We start from the raw sequence: 16094 nt of genomic DNA, 5'->3' as shown, positions 1-16094 counted from the left end.
AGCTTTGGAGACAAGAAGGGTTGTCTTCACTGGTTCTGCAGTCATGAGTCATTCAGCTGTCTGGCTTTTCACCTCTGGAGTATCGGGCTGTCTACAATATTATACAATTATATTTTATTGATATTCATGGTAGGTAATAGCTTTTTCCTAATATGATACTTTTAAACAACCATGAGGCCCAACAGGGCAAGGAGCTATCAAGAGCAACTTCAAGAAGCTCAAGTCCTGTTGTGATCTTGTATTACTACTTTTCTTCACAGGTTGGAAATGCCTAAAACAGCCTAAAAATCCTATTTGTTTCTCATGCCTGCAGTGCCTCATAGTTTTACAGTGATCAACCAACACTCTTAACTGGTCTTTCTTGTAGTTCTTAACTGGTCTTTCTTGTAGTTGGTCATTCCAGCTACAGAGCCCTGAGAGTCTTGCAGAAATTTGAGTCTGCTCAGAAGAGCATGGCCATGTGTCCGTGCTGTTGGTTTTCATCCCATGTGCCCATTTCTCAAGGTCAGCTTTTCTCCTGTATTTGATCCTCAGTCTTTCTGGAGGAACAGTACATCACCCAGTACTGTATCACCAGAAAACTTCATCCTAATTCATAACTCTTCCTTTTTGTCCAATGTCAAGAGGACTTGGCTTAAATAATAAGGACTCATTTCTCAGCCTGGGGTATTGGATAGACGTGGAAGAGTATGACCATTCACTGGCCATATCCATTGAAGTATTCTGGATGCACTTCCTTATGCTCCTAAAGAATGCAAGCTCCTTCCAGGAAAGGACTCACGTGTTCACTCTATCACTTGCATATTATTTTTATTAAGATAACTTTAAAATTTAAGACCGATTTAGCTTACGTATGCATACGGGAAGGGGGCTAAGAGTTAAGACAAATTTTTGTCGCTATATACAGCTTGTCTGCTATGTCTACTTGGATGGTGGCCTTTTGGTTCAAGGGGATACAGAGCAAGCAGCTGGAGGAGAAATCCACTGGAGATCACTAAATCCACAGAAACCTCATCAGCCTTGGCTGAAAGCAGTGGGAGGCTGGGAAGGTGCTTAGGGGAGCCATTATTTCTGCTTGCCACCTTCTTGCTTTTCCCTGTGCAGCTGCTTGTGGCCACTATTGGAGAAAGTTTGAGTTGGGTGGATGTTTTTTCTGAACCAGTAACAAAAGCTTTTATGCATTGAGTCATTGTCTGATTTTTGGAGCAAGTCAGAGTGTTTCCACAGCCAGCTTTTGAGGTGAAATGGGTGATTGCCTAGCCTTTGACGAAGGAGGGGAGACTCATGAACGCACTCGATCGTCCTTCATCTTCGATACTCTTTGTAAAATCCATAAAAACTGATAACTATAGCTTTCTGAATTTCGCAATGCCCCAGTAAAATGGGAATACAAGAACAAAAGAAAGTGCTTGCACCTACCACTAAAATCTAGTCCAGTCTTGGCCATAACTATCTTTCTTTGAGATTTTTCATGCTCTCTATATAGTCTAGTCCCTTTCACAATGGCGAATGAACGTGCCAGCAGTCGAGAGTGATGCCAGAATCTGCAAGTGGACCTAAGCCCCATCTGGTAGGAGAAATCCACAGGAGCTCTGGGAGGTCCCAAGCAAAAGGCTCAGCAAAATGTGAGAAGGATGATTGGCAGCTCTTTCCACAAGGGCATGTCAGGCACGGAGCATGGGACGGGCTGAGTCAGAGGGAGCCAGTTTCAGGACAACACACCCAGAAATAGGGCAGAAAACAGAAAATTTATCACTTGTTATGTGTGTGTAGTGATGCAGGGCCGGGAGCTTCAGCTGGCAGCACTGACCTCGGCTTTAGCACCCAACACAAACAAGCCCCATCTCTGAGCCCACATTTTTCCAAAAATATATAGGGTTTTTTTGCAGAGTTTGTTCCTGTCTGATGCTAAGCCTTGTTTGGTGTCTTTGTACAGACTCTGCACTTCTGCTGAGTAGCTGCTAATCATGTAAGAATACATAAAATATATGAAATACGAGGGCTGGAAATAATGTGGTGCTGATGATATGAGCTCAGCCAGTGTAAAAATGGTCGTGGATCTGATCCCAACCCACTTGCTCTGCAAAGCGAAGGAATTGCCACTATTCCATATGTCCTGTGTGTTGAATGTTTTAAGGACAATAGTCATTCATTAATTGCTGCTTTCAGGTTGGCGTAACTGCTGGCGCTTCCAAGGAAACAACAAAGTACTCTTTGATGTTTGCATGAAAGGGAGAAAAGTAATTTCCCTGCAACCGATCCCATGGATGCGAGCTCGTAATGAGCTCAGGGACGCTCGCCTTATTTGCAGGAGGGTTGTGGGAGTGGAGCTTGCAGTGACGACCAAGAGCCTTGACACGATTACACTGAAACCACAGGGCTTTAGATGAGCCACCATTGCACTACATGTTATTTTAGACAATATATTCTGTATTTATGAAATGTCCTCCAGCACTAATATTAGAACAGCTGCCAAAACAACAGAGCTAGTGCAGAAATGTCAAACCGAAGTCAGTGTTACTCATCTGGATGACAGATAACCTGCAGGAGGCTTTTGAAATTGTTTAGCTGAGTGATTTGTTTGGCTTCAAATATTTGGGAGCCATTACTTGGTGATCTGGTGCTTTCTGCAGGCTCGGATAAGCAGATTTAACACCACCAAAGCTGCTCTTTATATCTTCACTTGTTCCTTTTTACCTTGGACTAACCAAAGAATCTTTCTACCTGTCTACTTCTGCCCTGTGTTTTCTTTTTTTTATTTATTTCAAGAAATATATATATTAAATAGAGTATATATATACATACTTTATATAATATAGTACATATGTATACATGCAATATATGTATTTCTTGAAACTATTATATGTAGTTCTTGAAATTATTTTATGTATATATAAACTTTCACTGCTTCAACTGCAAAACACTTTTTTATATGTCTCTATATATGAATAACTGTTCTGGGAGTAAATTGATGATTCTGACAGGCTGGTAGCATGGCTTAATGCTCTTGTGATCTCTTGAACACATGAAACGTATTTATTCTTCTATTTTATCACAGTGTGAGGAAGATCTTTATTTACACATGCATGTATTTGAATCGCTAGTGATAGTCGCATTCTAACTTTAACTGCACTGATGACTGACTTTGGTATTTTTAGAGAGAACATAAGCGGTTGCGAAAACCCTGTCTGAATGAGTGCATAACAGGCACCATAAAAAAGCAGCACAGGTCAGTGGTTCAGCGTAGTGGCACTCTGAGATCTGTCTGAAGTATATGAAAATGTCAATGTATTACAGGTAAATTAACTCGACTTGAACTTAAGTCCGCAATTACAAAGTGGTGCTGTTAATGTTGCTTTGCGTGCCATTAAAGGCTAGGTTCAGTGGAGCTGCTCTTCTTTATCTGGCTGTGCTGAGATCGGGCTAAAACTTACTGCATTGTAACTTTTTAGTGGGCACTGGGTTCTTCGTGGTGATGCTTAATACGTGCAGGCTACTACCTTGCTCTTCCCTTCAGCTGTACCACCCCAGCACATGTACTGGGAGAGGGTGTGGGAGCAAAGTCATGTCTTCAATCTAAGCATTTCCCTGTAGACATCACTGGGAGATTCTAATCTGAGAGTTGGCATGGAGCGATACCAATGTTTTAGATGGGTATTCCACATTACACCTGAACGTATCCATTTTGTCTTAAGCTATTTTCTACCTTGAAGCAACAACTCATTAATCTCCCAAGATTTATCACGTCTCTGGTACCACACTGAAGACTCTCAGGTTTTTATGATGTTTTCTACAGATGCATTGCGAGGAGGAGGTTTTTTTGTATTTTCTCTTTTGCTTTTTCCTTTATATCACTTCTGTAGTTAGATACAAAACATGGCTGTGCCAACTAGCAGAACAAGTGCCCATGCATCCTTTTTCCTTTTATGGGTATTTCCTTTATGGGTAAAAGCACCCATCGTAAGGTTTGCATGAAAGAAGATATAATTCTATTAGTCAAATTCATTGCCTTCAATAAAACAATTCAGTGCAGGACAAGCATTGTAGACCGTGCTGCTGTTTTATTTGCAGAGTCGTCTGAAGGAAGCTGTGCAGTTGTTGGAGGATTACAAGCATGGGACTTTGCCCCCAGGAGTCACCAACAAAGAGGTAAGAGGAAAAAGACTTCATTAAATTTCTACGGTCCAAAGTGGGAAGGATGAGGTGGCATTGGTGGTATTTCTGTTGGTAACATCCTGTACCGGCGCTGTTCAGTTGATTGCTGACTTCTGCAATGTTGCTTCTGGTCCCTTTCAGCTCAGCTGTCTGTGAGTTATAGTGAATTTAGGTTGTTCTGAAGTTCCCACTTTATAAATGTTGCTGAGCAGAAGTGATAGCAAGAGGCTTGCAATACAAACATACACGTTTTTTATTTAGAATAAGTAGAAAGTTTGTGGTTTTTGACTTGCAGAGTTATCAATTGCCTTTGGTCAACACTGTTGCTTCCCTTTCCATTGCAAAGTGTGCTTGTACAATTAAAATAAAAGTAATTTTATTTTTTTAGCTGAAGGAAACTTTGCTGTCAGTCCTGTGGGTTCTTGTGCCAGCAGCTGTGATGCATCTTACTGTGTTCCTGTTGGTTATAATAATTGCGATTTCTTCACTGAAATAAATGTTTGGGCTACGTATGATGCCCTGGATGTCCTCACGTTGTAGATGATACCATCAGTAGTGGTACTTTTTGCTGGGTGATGTGCCTACTGTTGGGATGGAAGCTGGAGGAGGTTGTGTAAACCCCACTGATGAGAAGGCCTTAGCAGGGTTTAGGCAGTTACTGAGAAAAGGGTCATTTTTGGTAGAACTTGATTCTGCTTTGGGATGGGCTGGGTAATCTCTCCAAGACCCTTTCAGTCCTGTTTTTCTGGACTTTTGTCTGATGTTCATCTATATAAATGCATAAAATTTGTGAAAGCAGAGATGAGTATCGCAGAGGGGCTGTACTGCTTTTTGAGCCTTTTACCTCCAAATCAGTAGTAAGAAACAAAAATCACCGATTTTTTTTTTTTCCTGTGGGTATTATCTCAAACTCTTTTCCTTATCTGTCCATGTGCAGACACTTGACCATAACACCAACACAGGGGCTTTTTGGCTGTGTGTGTTTATGCATCTAGCACGAAAGACTTCAGTCCTATGTAATTTAATGTAATATAGAGAACAGCATGAATTGATTGGCAGTCCTGCTTCAGGAGCTCTAAGAAGTGGCCGTGCCAAAGGACCACTGCACCTCCCAAGTAAACAGTGATGGAAATGGTAGTGTGCTCTTCTCCCACGCCCCGTAGGTCAAATAACTTCTTTTATATTTTTTCCTGTTCATGTGTGATAATTTCTTCTCATGAAAGGCAAGTGTAGTTGGTAAATGAAGAAAATTAAAATTTACGTTCACTTTAGAAAGTGGCTACTTGTGTGGTAGGTGCTGTGTTGGGAAAGAGGCATGGCTTCAACAAAAAATAAATGGGAAATATCCCCTCCCTGCATGATATGCAGTACAAGGCATTGCTTTCCTGGTCTTTTGATGTCACTGCATTCTTTCAACCATAATCTGATGGTAAGGAAAAAGAAACCAGGGTTGAGGAAAGGAGAAAAGCAGAGAATGATGCAGCAGCAGATGACTCAGTTCCCATCTGCCTTCAGGCAGATGAAATACAAGTCATTTGCTGTGGCAAACCACACAGACTTTTGACCTACATTTTGGATTTACGTAGTGACAAAACCAGGATATACTCAAGAGTTCATTCAGAACTGCATTGAGAGAGGGAGAGCAAACAAAAGTATCGCATTTCTTGTTTCCCTCAGTCATGACAATGTATGCGTAAGTGACCCTTGTTATGGAAGTTGGAGGGGTTTAAGTGTAAAATAAAGGTATGGGGTGGAGGAGGACAGAGAAAATGTTGCCAAAAATGCCTTTCATAGAGAAATGTTAATATGTCGGTGTAAAAAATAATATTTTTTTTTTGTAGTAAAATCTTGACACGGTTCACTTTGATCACAGTGTCAATTATGTTAGAGGGGCTTATGTAGTTTTGCTGACTGTAGGATAAAGCAGCTCTCCCAGGAGGAGCCTGGGGTGGAATTGCAGCATGTGCTTGTTATTGTATTTAACTATGCTTTGCTGCATTAATTAAACCAAACCACAGGGAGAGGTGAGCAAGCTCTGGGTAGATCCCAGCAAGTCTGTGAGACTTGAATCTTCACCCAGGATACCACAACCACTCTAAAAAGGGTAAAGATGGAAGGGACATGAAAGCAGGTAACAATCAGTGTGCCCGGGCTGCAGGGGGAAGGGAGCAACCAGGATTGTGAAGTAGCTGAAGCTGCCGTGTTAAGCTGGAGAAAGGATCCGTGAAGCCAGCAGGTATCAGTCCTCCTTTACTCCTGGAGCCGGATGGTTGTAATGAAACAGGAGGTAAATTGGGCAATAAAAGCATCAAATGCTGTTTGGCACTCTTGTGATCCATCTGGGTGAAGGTGAATGGAAACTTCTGACTGGGTTAATTGGGAGCTTCTCAGCGGGGCATGATGGCCTGGCCAGCTCATGGGCCATGATGGTGATGTTCCTCAAGGGATGCCTGAAAACCCTGAGTCCCTTTTGTCTGAATGCTCTTCTTCTCCGCAAGTTTGCCGATGATACCAAGCTGTTTGGCGAGGTAGACACGCTAGAGGGGAGGGATGCCATCCAGAGGGACCTGGCAGGCTGGAGAGGTGGGCCCAAGCCAACCTCATGCAGTTCAACAAGGCCAAGTGCAAGGTCCTACATCTGGGTCGGGGCAATCCCAAGCACAAGTACAGGCTCGGCGGGGAATGGCTGGAGAGCAGCCCTGAGGAGAAGGACCTGGGTGTGCTGATCGATGAGAAGCTCAGCATGAGCCAGCAATGTGCGATCGCAGCCCAGAAGGCAAACTGTATCCTGGGCTGCATCAAAAGAAGTGTGGCCAGCAGGTCAAGGGAGGTGATTCTGCCCCTCTACTCCACTCTTGTGAGTACCCCACCTGGAGTACTGCATCCAGCTCTGGAGTCCCCAACATAAGAAGGACGTGGATCTGCTGGAGCGTGTCCAGAGGAGGGCCACGAGGATGATCTGAGAGCTGAAGCACCTCTCCTATGAGGAGAGGCTGAGAGAGTTGCTGTTGCGCCTACCATCTTATCATGATGATAAAGGTCTTAGTGTCTCCCATTTTCCCTCTCCTGCTTAGCACATTGCACCTTTTCTGTACTTGTAGGATTTAAACTCTCTAAATAATAAAAAGGGCTTCTAAAAGGCTGTTCTTGTTAATGACTTCTGTGCAAAATTTCTTGAACTTTGATTCTTTTTCACTTATTCCAGTAAAAAAGTTTTGTATTTATATTTGTATTTGGGAGAGTTGTCCCTGCCTATGGCAGGGGGTTGGAACTTGATGATCTTCAAGGTCCTTTCCAATCTAAACCATTCTATGATTCTCTCAAGTGTGCTCTTCAGTGGACTTGAATAGCCTGCACATGGTTGCAGTGAAGCAGGTGAAAATCTTCACAATGTGGTTGTTGATTATCTCTTGTGAGAGCATTATTACCAAATGGGTGAGTATCTTCATCTTTTTAAGCAGAGCCACCAATTTAGAAACAAACTTCTCCTGTAGGAGGGCGTTACTTTGCAGTTTTAAGCTGTGGAATTGAGAACTTTGTTAATCGTCGCTCATGTGGATATTCTTGTGTGCTTTTCTCTTTGCACCAAAGGTGATCTTTGTAGTTTTTTATTGGCATTAGTTGTTTCCATCCCCTGGGACATCTTCTTGTCATGCAGTTCATGTGGTGTCATTCTGCCTTTGTGTTTACTGCTGTGCTGCAGTCACAAAATAACACTGAACTTTCAGCTTTGCCAGTGATGACCATTTCTACTAAAGAACTGAAAGGCCCAGATGATCTGTATGAAAGTGGGGTTTCGTTGAATGCTAGGGTTGTGGTGACATCAGGCGTTGGGTACTTCTCATATTGATTAGCCAAATACTCTCCTCTCCTTCGCTGAGACCGAGAGGAACACGGTAGCATTAAATCTGATGGAAACGGGGCTGTGGTTGCTTTCACTGGATGCAGTTCTCAGTGTATGCCATGAAACTTGCACTCTGGGTATCAGTTATTTTTTAATCCCAAGGGCAGAAAGGTGGAGGGGAGCGTGCAGGGAGATCTGGGTAGCTGGCAAGCTTGCCAGTGCTGAATTAAATAAGAGTGTGCCAGATATATACAGCTGTAAGTGTCTCATTAATTACTGGTGCATTTGCAGAACATACGATGTGCTGGTTGATTGCTTTGGGGGAGGGGAAGCATCTCACTTGCATAGATATCACCCCAAATTTTCTACTGGTGAACCAAAAATGCCTGGAGAATATGTCTTTGTTTTCCTCAAGCTAAGTTTTATCATTTTTGCGGCTTTTCTGTGCACCGCTATCAGCAAGATGGACTCTGGCTACAAGGCATTAACAATTTGCAGTTGTTCTGGTGCTAATTTGGGAAGGGGATTCAATGTAGCTCTGGAGAGGTGCCCACTTTGTGGCTTGCATGCATGGGTTGATGTTGGAATAAAATACTGAGCTGTCTGATGTTTTGCGTAGCTGATAACTGAGTGTCACACACACCTCTGATGCACTGATGAAGTTGCCACATGCTGGCAGAAGACCAGCAGATGAGAGGTAATTTGTTTTTTTTTTTTTACTGATTTTTTTTTTTTTTTTTACCCCTCTGACTGTGAACAGAGTTAATCACCTCGTGTTCACTGTGGGCAAAAAGTGTATACTGGAGTAATGACTTGGCTTGTCTGATGTGGTAATGCAATTGTGTCTGAGAGTCTAATTTGCTATTATTACTCGTTAAAAAGGCTGGGTAGGTCTTCATGTGATGCTCAAAAGAGAAGGACTCAACTTTATCTTCTTTGTTTAAGAGCTGATTCAGATTTGGTTTCTAGAACCCCTTAGAGAGGCAATTGCTACCCTTATAACAGGCTTTTCAGGTGTGGATTAGATATGGCATGTATGTAGAAGAGATGCCTGAATGGTCTTCTAGGCTCCATAATCAGAATTAAAATCATGATCACCTTAGAAGTCTTCAAAAATAACAGTTTGGGCAGAGTTTTAATGCACTAGCTTTCTAAGAACCCAACACCCCCCCCCAAATATCAGCTTTGAGATCAAGAAGACAAGTTGTTTTGACAGAGCTGTTTCACTAATCTCCTGACTGATCCACTTTTGTGGTATGGCGCGTTTGACAATGTTCAAATTCCTTTTTTTTTTTTTTTTTCCCCTCATTCAGAAATTCATGGTTCTCATGAAGGATGGCAGGCAGTAGCTGAAAGCATAACAACAGCTCAGCACAATCCATATCGCTTGCTGAAATGGTTTCACCACATGAAAAATGGAAAATATAAAAGCCTAAAGCTATGTAACATCAAGTATATCCTCCACACTTATCTTCTTGACAGGGTTCTTGTAGAACGAGTCTTTCTCTTCTGCATTTTCAGAGCAGATTTTTCAAAATGAGCTGAAATGGAACAATTGTGGACTATCTAAAGAAAAAAAACCTTTGAAGTGCCATAATCATCTAGAAAAAAAATTTTGAAGAGCCATAGTCGTACTTTGCTCCAGTTCCCCATGACCATCTCTAAGCCAGTTTCCAGAATAAATGCTGCTTTGCTCCAGTTAATCTCTTTGAGATGATTCATGGACAGCAACACTGCCAACACCTACATCTCTCCCACTTTCAGTTTTCTCACACTCATCCGGTAGTTCTTGTACTTGCTCTTGAACTGGAATGGTTTCACCACTTGGGAAAATGACCATTAACTCAAGGCGGTAAAAACCTATTTCTTGGATGTCATTAGCAAAAACGAAGAATTGATCTCTTAACTGTCAATAGCTACTAGACTCCTGATAGCTTTTTATTGAGGGAAACGAGAGGATTTTTTCCTACATTAGAAAAATGTTTAAAAAACATTATTTTTATCATAGGTGTATCAATTATGTACTCAGCAAAACAGGCTGAATAGCTGCTTGGTAAGTATTTATTCAGTGCTATGTATTGGAGCAAGGAAACACACTCTGGTCTCCACTTCTTCAGCTTAGCTTGTTTACCCGACTTCTTCTTTGAATATTTAAGAGACAGACTTTTTTTTTTTTTATTAGATAAGAAATTGTGTTTCACATTCCACTTATTAAAATCCCACCAACCAAAAACGTTCTGTGTAGTGGAAATACCCCACACTGTAATTAAGCCCCCTCTCTGACAGGCTCTTGTGATTTCATAGTTCTTCTGTAAACAAAAAGGTTTTCTTGGTAATAAAACTATTTGGGGTATATTTCTGTTCTCTTGGTCGTTTGGGTTAGGTGTTTTAACAGGATTGGAGAACGTGCTTGGATAACAAACTCCCTAAAGGCTTTGGGGAGGTTTGGTCCCCTGGTGGGGGATTTTGGGTGGTTGCTGATTTAACTCCACGGATCCAGAAATGTTTGGTGGAAGAAACAGCTGTTTCTTATAATGGTTTAGAAGTACAAATTTTTGCTCTGAAAACTTCAAGAGAACTGGTGAGTTTAGTAAACTTCCTATTGCTTGGTTCTGTTTGGGGACTGCATCCATCCATGTCCTTCATTTGGCTCCATCTGCAGAAGGTAAGTGCATTTGAAATGCCAGCATGTCATCTGATGGTGTGTATCCCCTTTCACCTCCTGGTCCTGTAGGAAGTGAAGAGTAGTAGGATCCTTAGAAGGGGCAGGAAGAGGAGGAAGGAAAAGTATAGGATTCATGTTGATGGGAGAAACTGGTTCCATTGTCATTTGTGTCCTGTCTTTTCTGGCTTCATAGGTACTGTTGTATTATTGTCCTTCTATGAGGGTTTCTTCATCTTGTATGTTCTTTGCGCTCTGTGCTCCTCATTTAAGTGATCTTTCATTATATTTAAGCAACCTTTTTAGCTTGCATTCCTTACAGACCGCTCCATGGCGAGAGAGAAATGTGTTAAAAGGCCCACTGCTGCAAGCCATTTTTAATGACGGTTTCTGCCGGCAGCTCCCAGGGTTGGCAGAATCCGGCCCTTCGCACGAAGCTCCGGTGGCTGGTGCGATCTGCGAGTGGGTAGGTGAAAATGACACACACAAGTGCACTAGGAGCCAATTTGCAGCAGAAGGTATAGACTGTAACATATCCAATTCTAAACAGGGCAGGCAATTCCTCAAACTGCCTCCTGGAGGGAACCTCCGCTGGAGTAAAAAGGTTTCATTTGAGGGAATACTTTCTCCTATAAAAACAAGGGCTGTAAAATATCAGCCTGATAAACAAGGGCGGAGGGCCAGCTTGCTTAAAAGCGGAGGTTTTCTCTAGCTTGGGAGTGTCGGTGCTGAGGTTTAGCCTCAAATCAAAAGGCTGTACCAACTGCAGGGCATAATGATGTGGCTTTTGTCCTTTATCCTCAGGCTTCTTTCACTAATTTGTAGGATTGCATCTGTGTCCTCTGTGTGTGAGTCCCTTTCCCAACCTGTCCAACAGACCAGCACAGATTGGAGGAACAGATTGATGCTGGCATGTCAGCAGTGGTAAAAGTTAAGAGAAGCAGCACTCGGCGGCTATCAGATACGGAGAGATTTAAATCACTCCTGTTTAAGACACAGCTGCTTTTTACTGTGTGATTTTTGTGCTCAGTGCTGCAGAAATGTGCGTGTCTGAAAACCCCTTTTAAAGGCTGATGAATGTTGGAGGTGGGCAACAGCATTCAGGCACGGAAGATCTGCCTTGGAAGGACTGCAGTAAGGTATCAGTGCTGGGGAGATTTCATTATGAACTTCAGGCTGCTCTTTTCTTTCAGCTCTTTCCCCAAAATGCTTTATACTTTTATTTTCTTTGCTAAAATTCCCTGCAGTAATTCCATGCTTGAACTACACTTTCCGTTGTGTGCTGAATCATTTTTGCCTTTGAAATTGGAGTAGAAATAGCTGCTGAGCTATCAGCCTAATATCGGTCCAAACATTGAACAGTAGCAGCCTAGGCGGCTGCTGTTCAATATTTGGAGCGGTATTAGGCTGATGAGCAAGTTGGGCTCAGAACCTTGATTTGCCCCATTTGTAGATTCATACCACTCTGTTCTAAAAGCTTAGTATCTAAACAAGAAGTAGAATACGGTCTAAGAAATACGGCGATGAAGGTTCATTGTCCTCCTCTACCTCCCCTCTGTCCCTTCTGTCCTGATCTCAGACTGGCACCCTGGGCTTCTCCCTATGGTCCTGCCAGCAGAGAGAGGTAAAGAGCCACAGAATAGCAGAAGTGTCTGAGGGCGCTTCGTGTGCATTGAACAAGGACTCTCAAGTGAGTGATGCTTTTTCTGTGCAACGTTTTTATTTTTTAATGCCAGCATGGGGCCAATAAGATGTTTGAAAACGTGTATAATTAACTAAATGCAACCTTTGTGTACATGCAGCCGTTAGTCTTACGGGAGCTGACTCTGTCCTTAAACGTGCACCCACAATAAAGATGGTACCTATTAAATTTATTCCCTGAACTTTGTATGTGAACTGATACAAATTTGTTCTGTGCCCAGAATATTGCAAGGGAAAGTGTGATGCCATGGCAGCGTGAGCTGATCGAAGTCAGCACTGCCATGTCTCTGCCTCCTCTCCTCCCGGCCATGTGTTCCCACCTCCTTGCTCGCTTGCACTGGCACAGCTGGTTCAGAGAGCTGATCTTAATAAAAACTAAAGCTCCCTTCCTCCACTCCCAAAATATTTCACTTTTTGACTTGAGAAGCTCCCTATATTTTCTGTCTGTCCTATGTTGCCTGTACAGCATGGCGTGCACACCTAAGATGGGGAGGGATGTTGAGGCTGTGGTGACATACACAACATACACCAGCTTGAGCTGCTGAAGGTGAGATAAGTCTGTGATGGTGGTAGGAAATTAATCCAGATTTCATAAGATCAAAACTAAACATTTTGAGCTGTGGATCATTTGCTGGCTAAAATTCTTGTAGCTCTGAGACACAAGGTGTTTAGCTTTCTGGTCCATCCAGATCTTCCTCTTTGTCTGCCATAGGATCGTAGGCTAATTCAGGTTCGAGAGGAACTCAGGAGGTCATCTAGTCCAACACAGGTCCCTAGATTTACTGCTGGAAATCTGTCTGTTCATTTGACTGTGTGTTTACTTACACATGCATGTTAAGATGAGTGAATATCTATCTGTTAGAAATCAAGATAGCAGTGAGACAGTTCTGTTACCCTATTTTGTACCCTTAGAAACTCCACCCTGAAAGCTTCACCCCTTCAGCATAAGGGGGTGGTTGGAGTAAAAAAAAAAAAAAATTAAACCCAAACTGAATGATCTGTAGTGAGAGAAAAAATGCAGCTTTTTGAAATTGTCCCTTGGAGACAGACACTTGCTATTCTCCAGCCAGCCCCTTCCTGCGAGCGTTGGCGGAGCATGAACTGTGGTGTGTCAGTTGTGACTTCTCACTCTTCAGCCTTTCCAAATGCAGTTTTGGCAACTTGCTGTTTTGAAACTGTTTCATTTCTTCCCCATTAGTATCAGTGAAGTGAAAAGAGGCTCACCGGCTTAATGGGCATATATTTATTACTGTGTTCTTCCTTCAATCATGTTAGCAGCGGGAAGAGCCGCTCATGCTGTCCCAGACACAGCAGAGAACAATGAATCTATCAGAGTCTAAACAGCATCCCTTTTGGACAATAATAGCTTTTCTTAACAGTGTTGATGAAGAGCGAAGAGGTCCATTTGCAGTAAACTGTACTTTTTTTTTCCCCTCTGGTCTCTTGCAGGATACGATAAAACGTAGATATATCGGTTGTCCTGCTGTTTCCTTTTCTTTGTGAGAAAGTAGCCTGTTTGCAGGTCCAAGAGCTGAACTTGGACCTTCTCTCTTCTGCAGCCTAAATACTCCTTCTGACACTAAGATAGTCTAAGATGGGTCAAACATTTTAGGCATAATTTCCAGACTGTCAGAGGACAAAAGGCAGCCAGGGAGCTCGGGCAGAAGTGTTGTACGTTAATGCGCCTTAAAGAAACCATGCAAAATGGTTAGGTTGATGCTCTTACTCAGTTACAAACAAGCTTTGCTTCACCCCATCATTTGAGGATTAAGAGAGTTTATCTAAATTCACATCTAGATTACAAATCAAGTTAGATTCGCAAGCTCCATATGGCTAAAATAAGCTGAAACAAATCTGATCTTGAGCAACCTAGGTTGGATTAGCAAGCCTGGTTTCCAAAGCTGTACTTTAAACCATGTAATGCATCTAAGTCCTTCTGCAACCCTGGTGCAAGTAGTGGTTTTCTCTGAGTGGGTCTTACTCTGCTTAAATCTTTCTAGTAGAATGCTGTGAGGATTAATTAGTTAATGTTTATTGAGTGCTGCGAAGCTGCAGTGTTATTTAAGTGCTATCTTTTTTTTATCAGTCGGGACTTGATTCTGTTTCCACCTACACTTGGTTTTGTATCTGTGTAAATCTGTGTATTGCACTGGAATTGCTTGTGGTTTCCAATCCAGTTCCTACCACCAAGGCGCTTGCCTTGCAGTGCAGACAGGTATCTCAGCTGATGGTCTTCAACATGTGGATTTGTTTGAAGGCTTTATAGTTCTCCAGATGGGCAGCAGCTTGTGGTGCTGTGACTTAAGGATGCTTAGGACGGGGAAGGAGTTTTCCACTGGCATCCAAGAAGAGCAGTGGCTTTTGGTGCATGTTCTACTGACTTACTTCGGGGCCAGGTGCAGGGCAGAAAATGTATAGATACCCTTTGTGATTTATCCCACACGTTGGGTTGTTTGAGCTTTATCTTCTTAGAGCTAAAACCTTTTTAATGTAAAAATTATTAAAAAGCAGGGTTGTGAAAGGTCTGGTGGTGAGAATTCCTACTGAGGAACAAGTGTCGACAGTGGTTTATTGCATGTTTATTAGTAAAGCCAGACATCAGATTCCATATATATTAGCAGGTAGAGCTAAGCACGTCAGACAGATTTACAGACATTTAGGTGACATTAAATGTGGAACCAAAAGGCCTGGGATTCCACCATTGTAAATCTATAAATCTTGCTGAAAGCAGTTCTAACTGAATGCTTTGGCTGGAGCTTGTGGTGTGCATTTGTCTCTACGTTAAATATCGCTTTTCAAGAAGTGGGATTTTGGGACTGAAGCTGGAAAGAAGTGGGAGAAAGCCACACAAAGTGTGAGTGATCGTGCTCCTAGGGGAGAAAGTACGGGTGGAGAGCAAAGCAAAATGTGTTGTAGCTCTGTCGGGCTGCACCAAACTGCCTTGAGCTTGGCACAGGTGTTCAGTTTTAGTGAAATACTAAAAATAGATAGATACTTACTTGTTTTCATGTTACCTGCTGAGAGGTTCTGGGGATGCTGCCTGGAGTGAACTGACCACCATAAATGCCTTTAATAACCAAGAAGGCAGTAGGAAAAAATGTGGTACTGTAAGAGAGGATGATGTGTTGAAGAGTGCAGTGCAGTAAGCACTTGGGAGATCTCCATCCATAACTCTGTAAATTTAAAAGAATAAAAAAATCTCAGATGCATAGTGAAATAAAAGTGAAATAATATCAATGAGAAGCACCTGTTGCCTGGGATGGACCTCCTAGTTAGTCAAATGGGGCTTCAGCAGTGATGCCATGGATGGATGTTCTTCTCTAACTGCATTTCTCGAGCTCAGACTCTACCTACTTGCCAAAAGGGATGTGGGGCGCAGTTTCAAATAGAAATGTCCCATGGTACTGCTGTCAAAAGGGATGTTTTCCAGTACGCTTAACCTTATAATGAAGATTAATATGAGCTAACCCTGCTGACAGGGTGTGGTGGAGCTGCTGCTGAGTGCTTCTGGTTCAAGCTGGTGGCCCTGGGGAAAGACCAGATCTGCTCAGCTAGATTTGTGGGAGAACTGTTTGGGAAAGTTGTAGTGCTTAAGTCTGGGATTTCTAAACGTTCTAATATAAAATCTTCAACTTTCATCAATTTCCCATTGGGATCCAAAGAAACTGTATCTTTGCAAGCCCTGCTGAAGTTGATATGAGCTGCAGGTGCTTGATGCTTTGGGATGTTTTT

The 16094-nt window shown here is 42.4% G+C and overlaps 1 protein-coding gene across 1 annotated transcript in view; it reads left to right on the top strand.

Moving 5' to 3' along the window:
• The window catches only part of SFXN5 (sideroflexin 5), a 91920-nt gene that overhangs the window by 9545 nt on the left and 66281 nt on the right, over nucleotides 1-16094 (top strand). Inside the window, exon 3 of the mRNA XM_009879852.1 lies at nucleotides 4072-4149. Within this exon, the coding sequence (XP_009878154.1) occupies nucleotides 4072-4149 (78 nt within the window). The remainder of the gene's footprint in view (nucleotides 1-4071; nucleotides 4150-16094) is intronic.

This window comes from Charadrius vociferus, unplaced genomic scaffold (genome assembly GCF_000708025.1).
Source record: "Charadrius vociferus isolate BGI_N301 unplaced genomic scaffold, ASM70802v2 scaffold502, whole genome shotgun sequence".
Lineage (NCBI taxonomy): Eukaryota > Metazoa > Chordata > Aves > Charadriiformes > Charadriidae > Charadrius > Charadrius vociferus.
The sequence above is the reverse complement of the archived record's forward strand: the minus strand, read 5'-3'. Positions and strand labels throughout refer to the sequence as shown.